At 35.5% G+C, this 25,140-nt stretch overlaps 1 protein-coding gene across 3 annotated transcripts in view; it reads left to right on the plus strand.

Annotated features, from left to right (window-relative positions):
- SLC25A12 (solute carrier family 25 member 12) overlaps positions 1-25,140 on the plus strand; it is a 159,287-nt gene that overhangs the window by 90,154 nt on the left and 43,993 nt on the right. For 2 of the 3 annotated variants that reach the window (XM_033111382.1, XM_033111383.1), the window contains exons 3-5: positions 5,669-5,811; positions 13,609-13,724; positions 21,807-21,946. In XM_033111382.1, coding sequence (XP_032967273.1) covers positions 5,669-5,811; positions 13,609-13,724; positions 21,807-21,946 — 399 coding nt within the window. Of the gene's footprint in view, positions 1-5,668; positions 5,812-13,608; positions 13,725-18,281; positions 18,386-21,806; positions 21,947-25,140 lie in introns of those variants that run through there. The other variant, XM_033111384.1, reaches the window with a different exon arrangement.

Below are 25,140 nucleotides of genomic sequence, written 5' to 3' on the forward strand. Positions count from 1 at the left end.
GGAGGGATTTACAAGTGCCTAAGAGACATCTTGGAAATGGCAAATGATTAACTCTAAAGTTATTTGGAGTATGGATGTAATTTTTTGGTTAATTTAAATTCATTTTACTTCATCTTTTGAAAATATAGGAACAAAGTGGAAGTGATACTATGAAACTACAAAGTTACTTAATGTATTAAATTTTTAGCATAATTGGTAGCCTGGGAGACCCAAGACTTTGTTTTAAATTGCTTTTTATTGTTTTTAGTGTAAACATGCAAGTCATTTTGATTTAACAGAAAGAGAAGATCTCAATAAGGCCACTAGTCTTATGAGTATGTGTTACTCTAAGTCATGTTTAGTTTTAAAAAATCTGTTTAAAACATTATTATCCAGTCAATTAAAATAAGATGCATTGAAATTAATGAAGTTGTTTAAAAAAAATGGGTCATTCTTATTTTAAAAGTATTTAAAAAATACTTTGGGTTTTCTGCTTTTCTTTGTTAACATAATACTTAAAATATGTTAGCATCTTGACTGAGTAGATTTTAGCTTCAGTTCTAAACTACCTCTTCTGTCTGTTCAGGCAGCAGGCTCACTGACATTGCCAAGTAATTGTCTCTAATTTAATGAGTTAATTAGTTAACTGTCTTCTGCAGAAGTCAAGTAGTGACTCCTTGTGGATGAGAAGACTTGTTTTTTTCCTCTGAGCTGTACACTTTGTCTTTCAGTTAAAATCAAGTTAAAATAGACTAGGAGAGTTGGGGAAAACACTAGCAAAATACCTCAGGGTAAGTGATTCTCTGGCATCATTTATAACTCCAGATACTGGCAAAGCCTGTTCCAGTACATGTCAACAAAAGCATTTGTTTTCTTGTTGGCTGCTGTGTCCTTGGTGGTTTGTGCTAAGGCTGCTCTATTTCCTGATAGTTTTAAAGTCAAGAATGTTGTGAAATCCTGTGACTCAGTAGGTACAGTGTACTTTCAGTGTGTATGTGTGTGTGTGTGTGTGTGTGTGAGAGAGAGAGAGAGAGAGAGAGAGAGAGACAGAGAGAGAGAGAGAGAGAGAGAGTTTTATGTTTGTAATGGTGGTAGTCCTGGCAATGAAATTCAGATATTAGATACTAGACATCTCTGAGGCCCCCAAAAAAAGACAGTCGCCAAATTTTGTTAATACTAGCACAGATGTTTTCATATTCCCACTTTTGAAAATTTACACCTGCTAATTAAAGTAACACTCAAACAATTGTGAAGAGGGAGAACAAAGATCACCATAACCCATCTCTTGTATTTTTTTATTTTGTATTTTGTGTTTAGTTTTTTCTTCTTTTAAATTTTCCATAAGAGTCTGGCCCAGGATTCCTTGTCAAAGGATGTGATCATTTTTATGTCTCTTTATATATGATGTTTGTATATATTTGTGTGTATGTACATATGTATTGCTAAAGCGCCTTTCAAAAGGATTGAATTTGAAAAAAGCAAGATGTACAGAACAATCTAAATGGTATGTTATTTGTGTAAAAAAATGAATAAGAATATTCATATACATTTGTATGTATATATTAGCATGTATATATAACATATCTCATGTATATATAATTTACTTGTTTATGCGTAAAACATCTCTAGAAGGACATACAAGAAATTGACTTCCTCTGGAGTGGGGAATTATGTGACGGAGGACAAGTGGGAAGAAGACTTTTCACTGTATATATATATATCCATATCCTTTGTACCTTTTGAGTTGTGAATGGTATGAATTTAACACTATTAAAATCATATGAAAAACCATTAACAATGGGTGAATGTGCCCGTTGTTTTTTAATTTGCACTCCCAGTGCCTTGGTTCAGCCTCACCCTCTTTGGATTGTTGCAGTAGCCATTACTTGGTCTCCCTGCCCTTCTCCAATCCATCTTTCCTGTTACCACCAGGAAGAGCAAAGATCAGATAAAGACTCTGTCCCCTAAAAGTTTTCATGGTGTCCCATGGCCCATAGAATACAGCTCAGTTGTGAATCAGTTTAGTATTCCACGTCTTCTACCATCTGGTCTCGAACTGCCTTTTCAGCTTCACCTTCTTCTACATATTTTTGTATATCCTGTCTTTATTACCATTTCTCTCTCCAACTCACTTCTCCCCCCGCCCCCCCAAAAAAAGAAAAAAAATTTCTATATTTGTTCACATTAATTTTTTATTTTGTAGCCTGAAATATCCTTTCTCTCCATTTGCAGTTGAAATTGAATTTTACTTTCAAGTCCTATTCTGAGCATAACTTTCTCCTTCCTCCTCCCAGCTCTATCCCACCAATCCTCAGACTGAGCCACTCCTTTTTGGGCACATACTTTATTTTTCATACTTTTGTTTGGCACTCGTATTCTAGTTAGTGGTTGACTTGTCAGTCTCTTTAAATTCTATTTTTTGATTTCCTTGTGTTGATCCCTCTTTCCAGTTGCAGGAGTCTCCCTGACGTTGTAGCTTTCCCCTGTCCTGCCTGTTCTTAAATCTGGTGGTTTTGTGGTCTTGGTAGAAGTGTCAGATTATGTCATACACTGAGGAACGAGGAGGAAAAAGCAATTGATAGAAATTGGTAGAATCCATTCACTGTTAGTGTCAATACCATACAGTTTATTATTTTTATCCTATGTTTGCATACTTATTGTTTTGAAACATCAAAGGCTAACATCATTTAGCCTTTATCTTATATGTCTAGAGGCCTGGGAGGAGAATGGAATTGTCGAAGGGCTCGCAGTGGATTGGTGGGAGAGCCAGGACTTAAAACCAGGACCCTTTCAGGATTGACTTTTATAGCATGTAGAGAGAACATGACTTTATTATGGGGTGAGAGTTGTTAGGTGCCTTTGGTAGGACCAGCTGGTTAAAATATGCCCACCTCGGGCTACTTCTTGTGTAGGCTGACATAGAATTTGCTGTGATAGTCTCTGTGGTGTGTTTCAGAATATGACAAAGAAAACATTTTTGATTTAATGCTCTCCTTGTGGAAAGAGCTTGTGGTTTGGTTTGGTCAGATTCACAGATGAGGATATTTGAAATACTTAAGCAGAAAGCAAACCCAGCAGTCCTTTGCTCTGATCCTTCTCATCCCTGTTTTTCTCTTTGTCAGAAGCAACCACTTGTAATTCGTTTAGCTATTTGTTTTAGTATTTTCTTTTATGTTTCTATACTGCTATTGCTAGACATTATTAACTTTCTGTTATAGTAGTTGAGGACTTAGCTTGTACTACTTCCTCCCCCATTCTTTTTCTTCCATTCCTCGCAGTGTGTTTGTAATTGTTATTAAGTTAATATTTGGTATCTACATTATTACTATTAATATTGTTTATTTTGAGTTAAGTCATGTATTATGGTAATATTTCCTATTTTTGTACAACAATAATACTTTTTCATAGAGTGAAAAATTACCTAATTTTTCATTTACTTATTAATTTGTGTAACTACTGCCAATTCATTCAACAGATATTGACTCAGTGTCTACTATGTGCAAAGCATTATTCTTGGTGCTTGGGATACATCAGTGAACAGATTAGATAAAGATTTCTTCCTTTGTGACACCTACATTCTAGTTGGAAGACAGACAATAAACATAAGAAATAAGTAAAATATATAGTATGTTAGAATGCGATAGGTGCCAAGTGGAAAACAAGCCAACGTAAGGGGGATTGGGAATACAGATACAGGTGTGGGTTGTAAGACTAAATAGGGTGATAAGAGTGGGTCTCATTGAGAAGGTGACATTCGAGCAAAGACTTCATCTTCTCCCAGTGTTATTTTCCATGTAGCCAAATGCCTTGGCCGACCTGACATTTCATTTTCCCTAGTGGCTTTCCTTCTTGGAGCTCTCTGTGTGCTCCAGCCAGGACTAGGCACTCTAGAGGCCTATAGCACAACTGTCCTGGGATTTCCCTTGGCCATTTTCCCCGAGTTGGGTCATCTGTTTCCTGAATCCCACATCTTTCTCTTCCTTGGTTCATGCCCTCTTTTTGATGGAGCAAATTCTCCTACAGCTTCCTGAGAAAGGGCACATGAAAGGAGAAAAAAGTGTTGAGAATGTGGACATTTCAAAGTGTTTTTGTTTTGTTTTGTTTTTAAGATTTTATTGGGGAAGGGGAGCAGGACTTTATTGGGGAACAGTGTGTACTTCCAGGACTTTTTTCCAAGTCAAGTTGTTGTCCTTTCAATCTTAGTTGTGGAGGGTGCAGCTCAGCTCCAGGTCCAGTTGCCATTGTTAGTTGCAGAGGGCACAGCCCACCATCCCTTGAGGGAGTCGAAACGGCAACCTTGTGGTTGAGAGCCCCCTGGCCCATGTGGGAATCGAACTGGTAGCCTTCGGAGTTAGGAGCATGGAGCTCTAACCGCCTGAGCCACAGGGCTGGCTCCCCTCAAAGTGTTTTTAAACTATCCTTACAATTGATTGAAGGTTTGGCTCAGTTTAGAATTCTAAGTTGGAAATCATTTCTCTTAGAAATGTCAAGGCCTTTATTGCATTGTCTTCATGCTCCCAGTGTTTCTGTTGAGGAACATGATGCCCGTGATTCATAATTCTTTATATGTTATCTTTTTTTTCTTTCTGAAAACTTGTAGGATTTTCTCTTTATTCTGATATTCTGGAATTTTATGATGATGGGCCAAGTCCTGATGTAGGTTGTTGTTGTGTTTGTTTTAATTGATTGTGTTTAGCACTTAGTGGGCCCTTGTATTCTTCAATTCTGGGATATTTTCTGGTATTTCCAGTTTGATAGTTGACTGAAGTAGCTAAATTGATCGGCCGCAGCCCAAAGAAGAGGACTTTGGCCTTTCATGTTTGGCCATGCCATGGTATACAAAACCCTCAAAATAATGAAGCATTTATTTAATAGATAGGTATGATTATTATTTATTTTAAAAAATTATCAGTATAAAATGCAGAATGTTTTTATTTGTTTCTTTTTTTGAGCTACTGGAACTTGGAATAAATACCTGTGATGGAAGGTCTTGTTCGTTATGCTTTTCTCATTCATTTCACTTTTAAAGTTTGGCGGGTCATTAAGCAGTAAGCCTTTGAGAGTCTACAGATGTTATCTTGTCACTTTCAAGTCTTGGTCATGTTGGCTGCCCTTTCACATTTTTTCATCTTTCTAATATCTCTTCTCATATATATTAAGATAAAAGTCACATAACATAACATTCACAATTTTAACCATTTTGAAGTTTACAATTCAGTGTTGTTGTTTTTTTTTTAGTTTATTTACAATGTTGGGCGACCACCACCACTGTATAATTCCAGAACATTTTCATCACGCCCATACACGTTAAAGCACTTACTGTCTATTCCCTTCTCCTCTCATCTCCTTTGAACTACTCTTCCACTTTCTGTCACTGTGGATCTGCCTGTTGTGGGCATTTCACGTCATGGGATCGTATAACATGTGGCCTTTTGTGTCTGGCTTCTTTTTCTTTAACTCATAATGTTTTCAAGGTTGATCCATGCTGTAGCATGTATCAGCACTTTACCAGTGTTCTTAAATCAGGCTCTGGGTGTTTGATTTTTCACTATCCAGAGAAAAATTCTGTATTTATTATTCTTCTTTTGATTTTGATACTGGCCTTTAACATATTTTCACAAAACATTTGGCTATAAAATTCTATTAAATAATTTTAATTTTTAAGTATACATACTTATTTATTTTTTAGTATGCCAGTACTGAGGTCGATGGAGAGCATTACATGACCCCAGAAGACTTTGTCCAGCGCTATCTTGGGCTGTATAATGATCCGAATAGCAATCCGAAGATTGTGCAGCTCTTGGCAGGAGTAGCTGATCAAACCAAGGATGGGTAAGAACCTTTATACGTTTTTTGAAAACTAATGTTCTGCAGTATTGAATTAAAAAATAAAAAAACCATAAGTTTGCCTGTGACCATCTGGAATTTTAAATTAATAAACCGTATATTTTCTTAGAAGTTTATAAAAGCTGTTATTTACTGACATTGTGAAGGATACTGGCTTTTTTTTTTTAATTACATGTGCAAAGCCATATTTTATATTGAATAATCTGAGCAGAATGGTTTTCAGGCAGCTAAATGTATTTCTTTCATTCATTCATTCATTCATTCATTCATTCATTACTGACTACCTACTATATTTTAGGCACTGTTACATCAGTGAATAAACCACGCAAAAACAGTAAACAAACTTTCAAGTAAATTACAACTTGTTAGGAGGTTATATGTGCTATGAAGAAAGATTTCAGGGAAGAATTTAGAGAGTGGTATTTATTCATTTATCTGTCTCCCCATTTATTTGACAAGCATGTATTGAACAACCACCATTTGCCAGGCACTGTCGGGCCTTTGAAATGCAAACATAAATAAAATGGGGTTCCTGGCCTTAAGAAGAAGCTCATGGCCTAGTGACATAAGGCTGAGTAAACAAAGTAACACGTTGAGGATAAGGTGCTGTAGTAGAAGTATATGAAAGGTACACAGGAGAAAGCATGGTTAACTGTTTGGGTTTGTCGGGACAATGTTTGAGTGAAATCTGGCAAAATGGATAGGAGCTTGGACAGGTAGGGAGGAGAATTCCAGGAAAGGGAGCAGCAGTGGCTGAAAACACCAAGGGGCATGAATGTGTGTGTTTTGGGGAGTGACAGTGGGGTGTCGTGTTATAAGTACTTTGGTGTGGCAGTGGCGTTGCTTTATCGCTGTTGGACTTGTGGTTGGAGTAGAGCTGGGGATCTTGTGTGCTGGGCTTTGCCTGTATCCTGTAGGCTCGTGACTCTCAGTTGTGGAGATATTTTTAGCTTGGCAGTGTATTGTGCAGTCACAGAAATAAGAAGGTGCATCTTACTAGAGTGTCAGTTTACTCAATTCAAGGAGAAAAATCATATATGACTATTAAAATCACATATTTTTGTATTACAATCACGTATGATTGTATTATGGAGCAAATGGACTATTTGTATGAATTATAAAGAAAATTTTGCCTTGCTTTGCAAGTTCCAAGCTACATCCCCAAGACTCCAAGTTATTTCCATTATTGCTACAAATATGGTAAGATTTGAGAAAAATGGCAGGTTGTAGTAGGACAAGACTTGCCTGAAGTGAAATGTGTTTCGGAGGCTATTGTAATAGTTCAAGTAGCAATGATGATAGCTATGTTCTTTGAGTCCAGCGCTAGTATGTATTCATTGGTATTTTCCTACAGAATCGAGCTACAGAATTGGTATTTTTCTACAGTGCATGAAATTTACTATGAGTATTTTATATCTTGGAAAGGTTTTATATAATTTATCAGTGGCAGATATTCAGGAACTTGTGTACCTTTTGCATCTAGTCTCCAAAAAAAGTCAAATCAGCTGATAAGTTACAATGGACCATTTAGTCATTGGATCTCTCAATAGTGATTAGACAGTAAGGCATATGAAAATTAATTATATTTAATCAGAATTCCTTCAAAATTATTAAAGGTAGCATATACTTTTAGAAATGATCAGAGTATTTATTATTAATTTGGTCTGAGACTTGTTTTCAGAATATTCATGTATTTACAGATGTTTCTTTATATGACCATCTGGTCCATCTCAGGAGAGTATCTTTTGTGAAGCTTCCTTAGTGTGGTTCTCCCAGGCTCGATTGCTTTGTTAAAAGTGTGGTCAAGTGGAATAGAGGGTTTAAGTTGCCAGAGTAGAATAGATCAAAAATGAGTTTTGGCTAGTAAAAAATCCAATAATTTTGAATAATGTTTACTTAAAAAACACACCAAAAAAACCTGTTTCTCTTTTTTAAAGGTAAAAATGTTCTATTTCAAATTTTAAAAATGTCTTAAACTTCCTTTTTTTCTCTCTTTAGAATGAGTCAGATTGGGATTGGGTAGGAAATCTGTTTCATAGAGTTAGGTCATAAAAATTATAAGTAAGTTTATGAAACAGATTATTTCTATGTATAGAAATAGATTATTTCTAAAGGCAGAGAAAGGTGGAATTTTCTAGAAACATGGGGATTCTTAATCTCTTCCTGTTCATGGATAGTCTTCAGATTCCTGAACTTGCTGAAATATAAGGCAAAATGAGTAAATTTGCATCCGTATGTTTCTGGGGATAAATCCCAGGTTTTCAAAAAAGTGTCTATGACTTCAAAAAGATTGTGTTATTATTGAAGTTTCTTTAATACTTTTAATTCAAGAATCAAAGGTTTTGGTAATGTTTCACTTATTCTAAGTAGTCAGTCTTCCTCATTAAAAATTTAAGGAAAAGGAGGCCCAAAGAGGTTGATTGACTTGCTCAAAAACACAAAATTAGTTCTCTTAATTTTTAGCCCACTTTTATTTTTGTAATCATTAAAAAAAAGAGATTCTCTTTTTTCTCTCTTTCTGTTTCCCACTCCTTTACCCAGGGCAGTGATCAAAGGTTAGAATAGTTCAGTTGGTACATTTTTTTTCAGCTCCAAGAAGTATTCTTTGGTACTGTTGTAGTTTTTTGATGATGCGTCCTATAGGTATCTAACTTGACTTAGCACCACATAATATTGTTTACAATCACCCAAGACCAAATCTGAATTAATAGACCTAGTATAGAGAAGTTTAAGTAATTTAGTTAAGTGTGTGGGAAAAGCAGGTTTAGTAATGGTCAGTATACCATGCCCTTTGGTGCTCTGGCCCTCCTGCACCCCCAACCCTGGCCCATGTTTTCTTAGCATGTAAACTGCCCCCCTTCCTCCTCTTTCGCACTTCCTTTCCTCCAATAGATGGTAAAATAAGCATCTGGTAAGATGGTAAACTAAGCAGGAGTGTTTTATACAGGTGCTTACTGTGGGTAGCTGTGTAGAAGTAGCATTGTGTGGTATAAATAGCATGATGGGTTGTCTAAAAGTAAAACCATTAGCCAAGTTGTATTTGTGAGATTGTGGCTTAAATTTTGAAGTTCTGGTTGTATGATGAAAAGCAAAATGATTTTATGCATTAAATGCAGATCTCAGGGCGTATTATTCTGTGATCTAATCTAAAATATTTAGACAGTTGTATGTTTGAAACTGTAACTTCTAGAACTATAGTTTCTATATTTAACTTTAGTCAGAATTTCACCTGGAGGTTTTATTCTCCTATTATGTAGAAAACTGTAGTTTTCCTCTCTTTTACTTTTTCATAAGTGTTTTCCTTTAATATTCTACATGCATATAGAAGATGCTTTTATGCAGAAATCTTGGTTGTTTTAAAAATTGCAAATTAGCATATTAATATTTTGTAATATTATTAGTTTCCGTTCAGTAAATTAAAAAGGAACTTTGTTGAAAAATTTAAAAATACATCTAAATTCATAAAATATGTTATTTCAAAGTTATAAAATGATATATGTTGTTTGCAAAATATCAAATAGCAAGTATTGTGTCCTCATGAAAAGAAAAACTATTACAGTATGAACTAAGCAATGATTTTTTTTTCACGTCACATTTAGCAGTTTACATTTTTTCTGCCAAAGTCTTGATCAGGGCCTTCTAGCGATGGGGGAATCTATGGCAGGAAAAAGGAAAAAGAACTGGAAGAATTATTTTGGAACATGTTTGCTTTATGTTAGCAGATAAGCAGATTATTTCTTGTTTTCTGCAAAGTATTGTTACATTAGTATGTATTTTTAGCCTGTGGGAGCATATCAGAGGGATTATATGGCCTCTGCACCCCCTTTCCTCTCAATAGTTTATTATGAAAAATTTCAGACATTCTGGAAAGTTGAAAGAATTTTACAATGAATATCCATATCCCACCACTTACATTCTACTATTAACATCTTTCTATACTCCTTTTTTCATGTATCTATCCCTCTATCTTTCCATCACCCCATCTTACTTTTTTATACATTTCAAAGTAAATTGCAGACATTGATACACTTCTCCTTAAATATGTCAGCATGGATATTATTAACTGGCTTTCAGTATTTGTTTTGAGTTATTTTTCTGTACATGTAAAATTTACACACAGTGAAAAATATAAATCTTAAAGGTCTAAAGGTCCATTTGCTGAGTTTTGACAAATGCACATACCTGGGTCACCTCAGGGGACTTATTTTTTTATTGTATTAAAATATATATATAACATAAAAATTCCCATTTAAAACCATTTTTAGTGTATAGTTCAGTGGCATTAAGTACATTCACGTTGTACAGTCATCACCGCCATCCCCGACCCCCAGTCCTTGGTAACCACTGTTCTACTTTGTCTCATCAATCTGACTATTCTAGGTATTCCATATAAGTGAAATAATACCATATTTATTCTTCTGTGTATGGCTTATTTCACTTAGCATATTATTTTCAAGATTCATCCATGTTGTAGCATGTGTCACCATTTCATTTCTTTTTAAGGTTGAATAATCTGAATGACTTTTTTTCAAGTTGCTCATGCGTTTGTGTTTCTTAATTGACTTTTCCTTCTTCAAATAAATCCCTCTGTGTAATAAAGGTAACTGAGTACTGGGGATTGGCTGAGCGTTTCCCCAATACCTTCTTGTGATGGTCTACTTACTATAGATACCAGATACCCTTTCTGTTTCTCAGCTATACCTTTAAATTGGGGAAGGCAGGCAGGGCGTTGTACACTGAATTGAGTCTTTGACTGGGCCCACCGAGTTGCTGAATGTTTTAGAGCAAATCATTTGACTTCTTCAGACTCTCTAAGGGTCCGTCTGGCTCTGAAGTTACATGAATACGTGTATGTGATTTGCCTTTATGAATATACTGATAGAAAAAAATATAGATATTTATTAAAGTCCATAGACTTTATATTTTAAACAAAGGGCTACTTAGTTGCAAACCTACCCAACGAGGGTCTCAAATCTGCAGGTGTGGAATGAAGATAACTGATGAGCTCTGGTCTCTGAAGAAGGCAGCTCTGCTTGACTCCAGGGGCTGGTGCCACTTGGGACCAGAAACTTGTTGCCCAAGCTCACAATTTATCAACAGAAACCATTGATATTGATATGAAATCTTATGATTTCCTAATATTGGCAACAAATGCAACTAAAAAAATACTTTGATGCCAAAGAAAACACATGTGTGAGCCAAATGTACTCTGCCAGACGACTATTTATCTTTGCTAGTTAAGGGAAAGGTCTTTGACCCCTTCTCATAAATACTACTGAGTAGGAAATGTGTTTTAAAGCTACATATTCTGTATTTCAGGGTATTTGTATTTTTGATGTCTAATTCCTGAGGCTTACTTTGGAAAAACCAAGATTTTTTTTTTTAAACCTATAATCAGCCTAACTACTTTTTTTTTTTTTTAATTTTAAAAATTTCTTCTATAATCAGAAGAACTAATTCTGATTCTTCATTATAAAAGTTTCAAACATTTCAGAAATATATAATGTACAAAGTGAAGATATTCTCTCACTCCTTCCCTAGATCACTACTGATGTAACCTGATACAACTTCATTTGTGTTTACTACCCTATTTGTTGTAATGATAACCACACTTTTTTAGAGTTTTACTATATTTTTTAGTAGTACACCAAATGCATAAGGTGTATTTTGACATGTGGCCTGATACACAGTTTTGATTTTTGAATCATTCCCCTCAGGATTCATTAGGCTCTCAAGCTCCTAAAATCATGAAGGACCCTTCGGCATGGGCCCAGTGAGGGTATGTCTCCAGTGCCCCAAATAACCCACCAAAAGCCTTTCCTTCCATAAGGACAAAGGCATAGCAGCCATCATTGCTTTGGATATAATGTAACTTGTGTAATTTAAACAAATTTCAAAGTGTTTTAAGTAACAGGAAATGTAACATTGAATATAAAATGTCTTAGAAGAATGGGGGCATAAAATGAAATGCAAAATGTGGTCATTTTCCTAATACTGTGTTGGGAAACATGTCTCTCTAAAATGTTATATATTCTACATTGAGTTTATTCAAAAATATTTATGAGTTCCTACCCTGAATCAAGCCTGTGCTCTGTGAGAAGCCCACCTTCTGATGGGGAATTAGACTTTAAACGATGAGTTACTTAATTATTTTAAGCATTTTGTGAGGGGTACTAAAAAGGGGCTGCTGTTAGGGTTTAAAGGGGATGTGAAGTCGTCTGGGGACTCTTAGTTGGTTGTCTTGAGGAAATCATATTTAAGCTGAGCTTAAAGATTGGGTGCAAATTAAATGGGCAAAAATTTGGAGATGGTGGGACCATTCCAAGGAAAATAAATTGCTGAGTGATGGCCCTTAGTGGAATGTTCCTGGATTTTTCTAGGAGGTGAGAATGAGTGTGGCCTAGAGTTCAGAGAGCAAGGGGAAGTTATGCAAAGGTCAGATTCTGTGGGCCTAAAAGTCACATTGAGGATTAGGTCTATTCCTTTAGCTTAGATATAGGGTATATATATAGCTTTTTATAATGCGAGTACTGGTAACTTGCCAATAGCATCAACATGCTATGGAATCTTTGCAGCGAACTTGCTATGGACGATGACTCTAAATTAGCATATAGCAGCTCCATAAAATCATTGAAGGTAATTTCACTATAATTTTGGCCCCTGGCTAATTTCACAACCCTGAGTATTGTAGGACTCAATAAGCTTTAGTTTCCCCTCTCTCTGTTTTGAAATATTTCCTTTAAAAATTTTATTATTGACATTTCAAACATACATAAAACAGAATAGTGTGGTGAATTCAATATACTTACTACCCACGTTTAATAATTATTGTAATAATAACTATTAAAGTTATTAAATTTATTTTATTTATTCCACTCGTTCCCTAGATTATTTTGAAGCAAATTCCAGATGACATATTTCATCTGTAAATATCTCCGTGTGTACCTCTAAAAAATAAGGAATGTTACCCAAAACGAAACAGAAACTTCTCAAAAACATTTAGATTGATTTCTTAATATCATCTAGTGGATTTGTTACATCAGTATTTTCATTTCCTGATTTTTCTTATGAACTAAATTTGTTTTTGCTTTGCTTGGACCAGAATCCAAATCAGATCTGTATCTTATAATTAATTGCTATATCTCTTAGGTTTTTCAGGAGATTCTCCAACATACCTTCTTTAAAAGTGTTTTTTCCAGCTACAGAATACTCGCCCTGTAGTTTCCTACCGTCTGTATTTTTGCTGATTGTGTTCCTGTGGTGATGTTCAACATGTTCCTTTGTCCTTTGTATTTTCTGCAAATTGTTGATTGCATCTAGAGTAGTAATTCTCAACGTGGTGGGTGCTATTGGCATCTAGTGGGTAGAGGCCAGGGACGCTGCTAACCACAATCCGGTGCACAGCAGGCCTCAGCCGCAAAGCATCGTCCAGCTTCACATGGCACTACTGAGTGAGTGCCAAGGTGGAGAAACTCTGATCTGCAAACTCGTTCAGATTCAGGTTCAATTATTTTTGGTTTAGTTCTCTCTCTTTTGTGATGTTAGAGGCTATTGATTATTGCCCAGGTCCATTAATTTGTGAGGGGTTTACAAAAGGATGATATTCTAATTCTATCATTCCTTCTTTCTTTCTTTCTTATCAGGAATACCTCTATAAAGAGAAACTTCCCTTTATCAATGATGTGGTTACCCTGAACCTCTGGTCATACAGTAAAGGCAGGTTTAATGCCTGATGTTTTTCCCTTTCTTAATCATACAGTAATATTTTATATTTTTTTCTAGGTTGATCTCCTATCAAGAGTTTTTGGCATTTGAATCTGTTTTATGTGCTCCCGATTCCATGTTCATAGTGGCTTTCCAATTGTTTGACAAGAGTGGAAATGGAGAGGTGACCTTTGGTAAGGAAAAAAAAAGATTATAAGTGATAAGTGAAGTTAGTGAGGCTGGTCCCATTTTTATTTGCTAAATCTCGTAACTGCATATAGATTGCTGTTTGTTTAGGAGCTAGCCAATAAGTGAAGTATTACTTTCATAAAAGGATTTACACAAATAAAATGGTTGTATTTTCTTCAAAGCATTGAACTATTCACCGAAAATGAAGGATACCAGGGGTGCTGTGCATCCACTCACTGAATCACTGCCACTCACACATTCCTAAAATAGGTGGTGTGAGTTTACTCATTCTGGGCCAGCCTGGGCAAAATTCTTTATGAACAACGTGGAGTCATCTCATTCTTTAAGGGATTTTTTGGGTAGGGAGTTCAGAGCTTCTCTGTAGCATCTTTGGAAAACTGCTACTGTGTCATTTTAACACCAAGAGTAGAACTGAAGGAGAGAGTTAAGGCAAGAAGAGTTAGTATTCTCTGAACCCCCATTTTAGTTTTTTGGTTTTGGGAAACAAGGCTAGAATATTAAAATTTCCATTTGAGTTGGATGTAGAAATTGTTTTAAATCCTTTGGTAGGCACATAATCTATTAGCATATTGTCAGTGTCTGACAAGCACATAAAGTAGGATTTGTATTTATAGTCATGTATTAGTTTTTCAGGACACTTATTTGCAGAAATTAGTTTTTGTTTAGTAAAAGTATCAGCTAATATTTTCCTGCAACAGGCGTTTCAATAAAAACAATGTAGTGTTTTCAAGGACCTTGAGCCCTCATCCTTTTTTTTTAATATTTGGAATTTTTAAGTTGTTGTAACACAACACAACACATAACCCTTGCCATCTAAACCATTTTTCAGTGTACAGTTCAGTAGTGTTGCGTATGTTCACGTTGCTGTGAAACAGATCTGCAGAACTTTTCCATCTTGTAAAAGTGAACCTGGGCCCATTTATGGTGTGAATTGGCATCAACTGGTGGTAGAGAAACTCGTGAAAGTCAGGCTTTTCTTGAGCCACAGCACTAAATATTTATTCACTCTAGAGTTGGTTATGAAAGAAACTGTCATAGTTCAACCCAAAGATAGAAGTGTCAATGTCGTGGTGAGAATAGTGAGAAAGTACAGGTATTCGGAAGGAACAGTGGTGTCTTCGCTATGATCCATCGTAATGGGCACATTTTCTAGCTTGACATTGATTGTTTCCTTCCCTCTGCCCATTGATCCAGTGGTCCTCCGTATAAGAAGATTTCCCCAAATAAAGAACTATGCACAGTACTTTAGGTTTCTGTGCCTGTATTGGCATTGTCCCTGTGTTGGAGCAAGCTCTGGTCATTCTCCCTCCTAAAGAATGTTGACTTTTCTCAAAAACACCTACGTCCTGTAGTTTAAAGCAGAAAACCTTTATATCTCATCATTCAGCATTAACCCTCTCCAACTAATAGTGTTGCATTTTCTCTTTTCAGTTGATATCACCCATGCTCAAATGTGGTGCAGAAATGCTTGGGAAATAGTGCAAATATTTACATGAATGACAGTACACCTGTGATTCTATCATGAATCTGTTGTTTAAGAATTAGATTTCCCTAGAACCAAAGTGTAATTTATTTTGTACCTCCTACCTGGATATCCTGGTTCTTTGTGTCTCCTCCATTTGATTGCTTTCCCTAATTTCCAGTTTTAAAAACAAGTCACTCAAGTCAGTTCATCGAACACACTAACAATAGAGACCTGTGCCATCGTTGATGAGTATATTAAAGTGAGTGTAAGAAGTAGCAGAGTGGTTTATACACACCTTAGTATTTCACGTAAATGAAAGCTTGTAGTTATTTGATCCCAACATTAGCATTTTATAGATCTTCTGTTTTTCCTTCAGACCATGACTTATGAGTTAGGAGTTTAAGAAAATATAATTAGGATTGAAAGCAAAGCATATCAATGTTAGTTTTTATAGTACCTGGTATGAACTGAAGAACATACAAACCCTACAGAGTCCTTTCATTCTTCTTCCAATTTAGAAATAGGAAGATTCTTACGGAATAAGATCAAGCCGAACCCCCTTTTGACATTGTTCCTGGGGTCCCTGGTCAGCTGGATGGTTCTCTTGATGGTGCTCACCTATTTCCTGGGGACTTTGACCGTTTCCCCTTCCTGCGCTGCCTTCCTAGTGTTGAGGATCCATTTAGACAAATTTTCTTACTAAAATGGAAATAATTATGATGAAGAAGAGAAAATTTAATTTTCTGTTCTTAAGAAAAGAGGAAAAGCATTGAAACTGTTACATGCCATTTAATAAGATTTCTAAGGCCCACTCATTGCAGGCTGTATTCAAGATGACAGAATTTCAACATAAGGAAATAATTCACTTGGAGTTTATTTTTATAGGATTTTTGGATCTGTAATAAAGGTCAGTTTTCATGTTTGTACCCACTTAATAAAATGAACTGTACTTATGTGTTTATAGACACATATTTAAATGAAAGGAAATTTTAGATCCATTCTAGCTTTACATCCTTTTCACCAAATGGTCTTATGTTTTCTAGTTTGGAGCTTATTTAAAGAATAGTTTTCTCTTGTGCACCTCAGGAGAGAAAGGTGGGAGAGAATATTGGATGCAAGGTGTAATGGAGGGGGAAAGGCGTGTGCCACAGTATCTCTCATGGACTGTGATGGTGATGTTATCTGTGTGCTTCTATATATTGTTCTCATCTATGCTTTTGTTTTATAGATATGCTTTCTATACACATCAAATTGTATACTTATATTGTGTGCATCTTGGAAGTATTTATATAAATAGCAATATTGAACAACATTTACTTGAGTGTTGGGCAAGTTTCTTTTATTGTTAGAGATGCCTCCTCTCTGGGAGAAAGGACTTCCTTTGAGACCTTGGTAATCCACTTCAGAATGTGCAAGCTCAGGAGAGGGTTCTAGAGCTTTTAAAAGAGTGAATAAAACCATTAGTTAATTGTTTCCTCTTTGATGTTCCTTTAATCAAACTTCTAACGCATGCTGTGGATAATTACTTAATGGCTTGTATACCTGTTACAAGCATGAGCCTGGTGGCATGAGCCTTGTAGAGACTATTGCATGACTGGTGTGTGCTAGATACGGTATAAACTTGCCTTGGTCTCACTATTATCCACTAGCGTACTGGATATTCTGCTTGATAGAATTAGGTTGAGGTAACCTGGATAACCAATTATACTACATTGTGTTGTCAATAGCTGCCATGCCTTTGCCCTAAATTAAAAAAAGATAAAAACCTATTGTTTTAACAAAGATGTAATCATTAAAAAAAAAAAAAAAACCACCAAAACAACACCCAAACTCTTATCTATTAACTGATAAATGAATATAAAACATGTTACACATTCTAAGTTTTCTATTAAAATCTCATCAACATTGTGTTTGCCTAGGAATAAGGACTCTTCAAAGTGAATTTTTCTAAGGGCATGTCTTCATCCTGTGACTGTAGAACCCTCAAAAAGCAGGAATTCCTTTTGAGTTTGTACTGTCTTTGACCATCAATATGTACAGCAAACAAAAATGTGTTTCATTTGTGCCTCTAAAATAGACTCTTTCCCCCTAAAAGGGAGAATAGATTGGGGTGGTTTAGGAATAACCACTGCTATTATTAAAAAGTACAGGAGATGCAAGTGTAGATATGAAAATGTTGTGCCCTCTCTCAGTGGCTATAGACATGGAAAAATATGAAATTGTAATGGTAGTAAATATCTGCTTTAATCTGGTAAGAATTGGAGCCTCACCTGGGCGTTCAAATTAAATCAGGAAGAATTTTTGAGACTCCTTTCAGATATCACTGAGAAGATTATATTAATACTCAAGTCTATTAGAGTTTGAGCTAAAAAAAGGACATAGTGATAATAGTCTTTATGCCATTTGGTGATAGATTGTTAAAGCATGTAGCTTCCATGGTAATAGATGCTCTTTAAATGTAAATTAACCTTTCCTGAGAAATGGACCTTTCCATATATTTGGCAGCGGGACTACTCTGTTGACTGGTTGTACAGTAGTCCCTTCTGGAGGTAGGTAAGGGGTTAGTAGAAATATTTTCCCCCTGAAAAACAGAGATCACCCAGGAAACTAATGGCCCTCCTGGAAGTATAACCAGAGGTCTGGGACTGAGTCTACGTGCTATGTTGGTTGGGACGACTTCTGCAAGTTCCTGCTGATCTTTATTTTTGTTGTTGTTTGTTTTCCTTTGTTTTCCTTTTTGGTCTCTGAGTTGTTCCTCTTCCCCCCCAAGTTTTCCTTCACTGAAAAACTCTTTACTTCCACAAGTCTCGCCATTGTTTTTGTTCAGTTATACACAAGGATATTCATTGTTCATGGTTGGAGTCCTTCTAAAAGCCTCTCTGACTTCACTTTAAGAACTGTGCAGGTGAAACTCAGCTGTTGAGGACTTTTTTTCCCTGACAATAAAAATGTTTGGTCTCAAGCCTGTAAGTTGGAAGCAGTGGCTCCTGCTGGGCTGAAATCCTTGGAATCAGGATGTCGTTGGGCTGATGGTAGGTGGGCTGTGTCACAGGGCTGATGGCTTGTATACCTACAGGAGGAGTTCTCTGGCCACACCGTTGGTACAGCAGCTCCTTCCAGGCTCATTCATGGAACAGGCATGGCGGCAGTCTTGGAGAAGAGTGCCAGCCCCGGTCAGAGGTAATTTTGTACTGCAGAAAGGTGAACAAGACCAGTAGGAAGCTCCCATAAGGACCAGGGGAGGGATGAGGGTGGATGAGATGGGGAAACACAGTGTGGGCTGCTGGGGAAATTAAAACCTCTGTTAAGACATATTTACATAATATATATGCTTCAATGTGTATTTCATCTAGTCCAGTCATCATAAGTGACTGATACAGCTAAACTGACTAATGTTATACATCTGTGAACATTTTTACTTAATCACAGTTGTCACCATTACCTGTGCTCCTGACAAATCATTGTGCTCCTCTCCCTTGAGCAAAGAGATCATAATGACAGGCTACTTTTATCTGGCCCCAATACCCTTTTCAAAGCAACTAGAAACCATCTCTTTTATAAGCCCATACTCTGCAGGAAGTGAAAAAGTGGTCTATTGTTTTCTATATGTCAGAAAACGAATGGATTCCTATTTCCCTTAGCAATGCCAACCTAGTCTAGAACACTAGATCCTGATCTTGCTGCCAATAAGATGTGCCTGTCATATCCCTTTCACCCAGGCCAGAACTATGGCTGCCGAAAGAGCCTCCATGAGGTGCTGTTTAGAGCTCAAGATCCTTGTTTGCCACTGGAAAGACGGGATTCTCTCTGGGGGGAAAACTTGCTATGCAGTTTCAGTTAGATATATTGGGTGTATTTGACGTTATCGGTGTTCCCTTTTCATGTCATGCAGAACCTGACAAAATCAGGTAAGATAAGAAGAACATCAGTGGTTTGCTATCAGCTTTTGCCTCACACAAGTATAAGTTCCCCAGTTCCAGAACTTTTGTCTAACTTTTTTTTTTTTTGATAAGCACATGCTGGTAAAAGTAAAGTAATTAAGAATTAGACTTCAAAACAATAGTTGTAATAATTGTTTCTGTAAGTTTCCTGAATTAGCCTTAGGCTGTTGGTAGTGGAAATAATAACAGAAGGGAAGTGGAATACATCAAGAGGTGCCAAAGTGGGTTTGAAATTTTGTTAGTCCTAGTAATATAGTTGTAGACTATGACATGGCTAAAATAATTAAAACTGTCTAGTAGTTAATAAACCACAGCACATAATAGTGGTCATTATAAAACAATATACAAAGGTGTCAAGTGACCACTTCAGGAGAAATAGGAGAAGTTCAAACAAATACTTATGGAAATGACACTTCAATATTTGGGGAGATTACTATGAGTAATTAAGGCCATCATTTTAATTGTCTCAAAGATATTTTAAGATCTTTTTTAGAAGTTGCTAGGAAGTTTACAAAATATGCTTTTAGTTAAGTTTTTACTATAGAGCTATTTTTCTGAGTGTAAATTATAAATTGTAATTTTGGTTTATAAAAGTCCTTTTTGTGATAATAGGAAACAATTTTCATAATTAAATTTTCAGTTTGAAAGCTTCTGAATTTTTACTTTATTTGATGTAGTTTAGCACTCGAGAGTCTGATATTTTCTGATTATATAAAAGGAATTCAGTTTTATTCCACCATTATATAAAACTTATCTAAGTAGCAATATGTACATTTCTTATCAAATAGTTGAGTTTTGGGAATTGTGACCTTTAAAATAAAGATGATCACAAAATAACTTATTCTCTTTAATAGTTAATCTTAATATTACTTAAATATATGTAGTAATTTAACTTATCCTGTTCTGCTTTCCATTAATTTCTTTATTTCCTTAGTTTCACACTTTGTTAAACCTTAAAAATAAGAAATCAAATTAATTAGTTTGGGAATAGAAGCAGCCAATTAATTAGCAGGATCCTAAAATATCATCACTGATCTGCCATAATATTTTTAGCTCTAAATATTTTATTGCAACCCTTATTATTTTAATTATCTTGTAAACTTTAACATATATTACAACTTGTTGAAGTTTCATATAGATTTAAAGGTAATTTTTTGTGTTGGTTAGAAGCAGGATTCCATGAATTGCTATTGAGCTAATTATTTGCTTTTAGAAACAAAAACCTATATATTTATGTTTATGGAAGGTGGAAATAATTTGATATGATTGAAAATTCTGAAATACTGTTGCTACTTAGGCAAGAAATAAATGCTACATTCCATTTGAAAGGAAAGATGAGAATCCCATCTCCCCAGTGACATCCAATGCCTTCTTTCAAGTTACTGATTGTTGTGACCTATTCAGAGCTGTTTATGTAGAGTCCAGACTGGTAGGGCATCCAGTTCAGGATTCTTACACCATACCCGCTCCCCGCCCCCACCATAGCAATGCTTTTATCAAGAAAAAAGGTATGTAAAACTAAAGGGAATCCATTAAATCATTTACAATACAAGATCTGTATCTTATTTAAAGAATTTGCAGAAATTAGAGAAAAATCGCATAGTTGGAGATTATAAAACATTACCTACACTTGTATTTGCTAATTCTCTAGTATAATTGATAGCAATTGATGGTAAAACCCTTTCACTAATATAATTGGCTTAAATTTGAAAATAATTTTGTTCTTAAGACGTCAGTAAACAGGCTTCCTGCTTTCTTAACTTTGTTAATGATTTTTTTTTTTTTTTGGCATGAGCTTCTAAATTCGTCTATCCAGTCTATGCTTGTTCAAGTACCAGTCATTTGTGAATTGACTTTTATAGTAAGTGTAGAACTGTGTAAGAAAGTGAATGACATGGTCAGTGCATGAAGAAAAGCTGTCAGAAGGTTTTGGTTGTATACACAGTGTGACTGGTTCTTATCTAAAAGTTAGTGTACTGTGTTTAGTTCTTCTTTAGTTAAAAGTGAATCACTAATTTCACTTATCTTAAAATATTTTAATAGTTGAGACTAATAATCATGGCTTTTATGAAGATTTTGAAGCTTTGTGTCAAGACCATATTTTTGATAATATCAGAAGCTTTTAATAAGGTGCTTGCTGCTGAGCTAATGATATGCTTTTGGTAGTATTTCTTATACCTTTCTTCAATAGACATATTCAGGCTAGTGTGAATGTAATAATCAAGACTCAATCAAACCATACTTAGTATGACAAATATTGCATTATCCTGTAATTTAGGTATTCATGCTTCTGATAAAGGGCTTAATTCGACTCCTTGAGGAACCGGGAAAACACTATTGATTTTACACTGGAATGCAAAGTAGCAGCCTTTCATAGTGTGAGATATAAATCACTTCCTAATTAAAATTAAATCAAGAGAAATTAAGAATCTCATGGCCTTATATGTAATGGCACACAATCTTAAGTGTAAAATTACATTTTGTATCAATTGTGTTCCTGTGCATGGGTTTCTGGGCACAAAAATTTTGCAGCTAATCTTAATAGAAGCAGATAATATTGACTTTTAAAATTTCTCTTAATTTCTTTCTGTAGGAACATTGCAGTGGACTGAGCTACTTATTTCAGGTATAATTTATGTATTTTTGTTTTCCCTTTTAAGAAAATGTCAAAGAAATTTTTGGACAGACAATTATTCATCATCATATCCCTTTTAACTGGGACTGTGAGTTTATCCGACTGCACTTTGGGCATAATCGAAAGAAGCATCTTAACTACACAGAATTCACACAGTTTCTCCAGGTGAGTTTGTTTTTATAACTGGTGTAAATATATACCGTCCCTCCTCCACTTCCTTCCCTTCTGGTTTTACCAGGTTTATTACAAAACCTAGCAACTCCCTGTGGCATTTTACCTCCGTTTTCCATGTCCCACTCCCCGAGGCAACTTCTCAAAACTTTTATAATTGTTTCTTTCAGTGTTTACTTCCGTAGTTTTACATAATAAACTTATGCTGGCACTTCTACTTTTTAATTTTTCCCTTTTAGGTATTTTTGATTGAATTTGAACTATGGAAGATTGGGAACTACTTCTTTCACCTCTTCCTCTCTACCACAGACTTAGAATTTTTTGTCCCCACCCTTTATAATTATGTCACGATCTGCCTAGATCAATATCATATTTGAATTACTAATTTTATAAACATTACGCATGACTAAAGTGATTATTTTTCTTAGAGTTTCTAGTTTTTCTTATTTGTCTAGTTTTCTATGTAGTGAAGTAATTCATTCTCAAACTTTGCCCAGTTGTTAAAATCTTATTTTAATATGCTTAAAACACATTAGGTATTCTGTCAATTTCATCTTCTTAGAGTTCTCTAGGAGCCTTCTCTCTTTAAAAAATTGAGGTAAAGGTTACTTAACATAAAAGTAACCATGTAAAAGTGCACAATCTGTGGCATTTAGTACATTCATGGTGTTGTACAACTACCACCTCTAATTCCAAAACCTTTTCATCACCACAAAAGAAAACCCTGTATCCATTAGCTGTCATTCCCCTTTCCTTTCTCTCCCTAATCCCTGGCAACCATCAGTCTAATTTCTGTCTCTATGGATTGACCTATTTTGGATATTTCATATACAGCTGACCCTGAACAACATGGATTTGAACTGCCCAGGTCCACTTATACATGGATTTTTTTCAGTAAATACTTACATACTATAAATGAATTTTCTCTTCCTTATGATTTTCTTAATGACATTTTCTCTAGCTTACCTTATTGTAAGAATGCAGTATATAATACATATGACATACAAAATATGTGTTAATCGACTGTTTATGTTATGGGTAAGGCTTCTTATCTACAGCAGGCTAATAGTAGTTAAGTTTTTGGTGCGTGAAAAAGTATAAACAGATTTTCAACTATGTCAGTGCCATCAACCCCTGCATTATTCAAAGGTCAACTGTAAGTGGAATTAATTATACAATAGGACGTTTTGTGTCTGACTGTTTTTCGTTTAGCATAAGGTTTTTAAGGATTATCCATTTTGTAGCATGTATTAGTACTTCATTTCTTTTTTATGGCTGAATAATATTCCATTGTATGCGTATACCATATTTTGTCTATCCATTCATTAGTTGATGAACACTGACTGGGTTGTTCTCACCTTTTGGCTATTGTGAATAGTGTTGCTATGAATACTGGTATACAAGTATTTGTTTGAATACCTGTTTTCAAATCTTTCCAGTATATCCCTAGGAGTTGAATTGCTGGTTCATGTGGTAATTTTCTGTTTAACTTTTTTGCTTCATGATTGGAGGCTGGATTTGTACTTGTTGCATAGCTGTCACTCTGTGGTCTCCTTTCACCTTCATCCTGGGGAATCCATTTGCCTTTCTGTTATGTTGAATTTCCCATTTGCTGGATTTCATCTCTTCCTTTGTCATGGTTTAGTTCCTGCAGGGGCTTCCTAAGAAAAGTAAGTAATATTTTGTGTGTGAGACTTTTCATATATGAAAACCTCTGTTTTATTATTACACTTAGCTTGGCTGCGTGTAGAATTCTAGTAGGAATTAATTTTCCTTCTAATTTTGAAAACATTTCTCTTGTTTTCTAGCTTCTATTATTGCCACTGAGAACTCCAGTGCCATTCTCATTCTTGATTCTGTTTTGAAACTTTTTCACTCTGAAGAGTTTCAAGATTTTTTTCTTTTCTTCAGTGTTTTGAAATTTCGTGATGATATTCCTTGGTGTGAGTTTATTTTATTCATTGTACTGGACATTTAATGGGTTCTTTTAATTTGAAAACATGTTCTTTAGTTCTCGAAAATATTATTACTTTTCTTATTTATTCCTATTTTCTTTCTTTCTAGAACTAGTAAATATATTAAACGTATGATTCCTTAGTTTTCTTTTCCCTCTTTTTTTCCTTCTGAACCTTCTATTCAGTGTTTAATTTTTACCATAGTTCTAATTTTCAGGAGCTCTTTTGGTTTTCTGAATATTTCTTTTTTAAAAATAGCATACTGTTCTTCTTTTGTGGAGGTACTATTTTCTCTCACTTCTCCACAGATAATAAAGATAGGGTTTTTTGTTTGTTTTTCTAATTTTATTTTCTCTGCAAAGTATGTTTCCTCCAAATTCCTTTCTTTCTCTTTTTTTGAGTCTCTGTTCTTCATGTGAGTGGCTTTTCTCGTGTCTGATGGTCCTCGATCCCCATCTCATAGAAGATTGAGGCTTCCTGGAAGCTTTGGGTTCATGGTACAACTGATTAACTGTGGACCTTACTGTAAAGTTCTCTGGCTGGGCTCGTGTTGGTGACCCTCTGATGACTGTATGTTTAGGCCTTTTCTTTTGGATTGGGGAATCAGAAAAATTATCTGGCCTCATATCTGGAATATTAGGTCTGGATTTTGACATTTGGTTGCTGAGTAAGACAAGAGAGTTGGAGTTCTCAACATTCGGTGGAGATGGACTTTCATTTAGTTACCTCTTTTCAGCTATGCCTGGTCTTCCCTATTCTAGAGATCCTCTGTTAAACTTTTCAGGCAGTGAACCTCTAGTCTTCTGCCAAGTTTGGGAAAGAGCAGAGGTCCAGCTAAGGTGTAGTAAAGCAGGTAGAAAACTGCCTCTTAAACAGACTTCCACCTAAGCCTCCTGTTTTCAGCTCCACCTTCACTGTCACTTCCAGATAATTTCTAAGTCTTTTAGGGGTTCTGTCATGTCCATTGAATCGCTTTTTGGCTGTCTCTACTCTTGTTTTTTCGGTTCTGCAAAGTCAGGTTTCACTTGTTCTTCTGCTCTCTAATCTTAAACATGTAGTTGCTGTCCTCTCCTTTTCTGTTCTCTTCATCTTTGAGTTTTTATTTTTTGATTTTTTTCCCCTTTAATGTGATTTTAGTGCAGAGTGGAGTTTTGGAAGACAGCAGAGTTAAATGTACTAGTTCAGTCTCATCCAAAGCCATACTATTAATGAAGCTCTTCTATTTTCATCTCA

This window comes from Rhinolophus ferrumequinum, chromosome 8 (genome assembly GCF_004115265.2).
Source record: "Rhinolophus ferrumequinum isolate MPI-CBG mRhiFer1 chromosome 8, mRhiFer1_v1.p, whole genome shotgun sequence".
In the NCBI taxonomy this organism is placed as follows: domain Eukaryota; kingdom Metazoa; phylum Chordata; class Mammalia; order Chiroptera; family Rhinolophidae; genus Rhinolophus; species Rhinolophus ferrumequinum.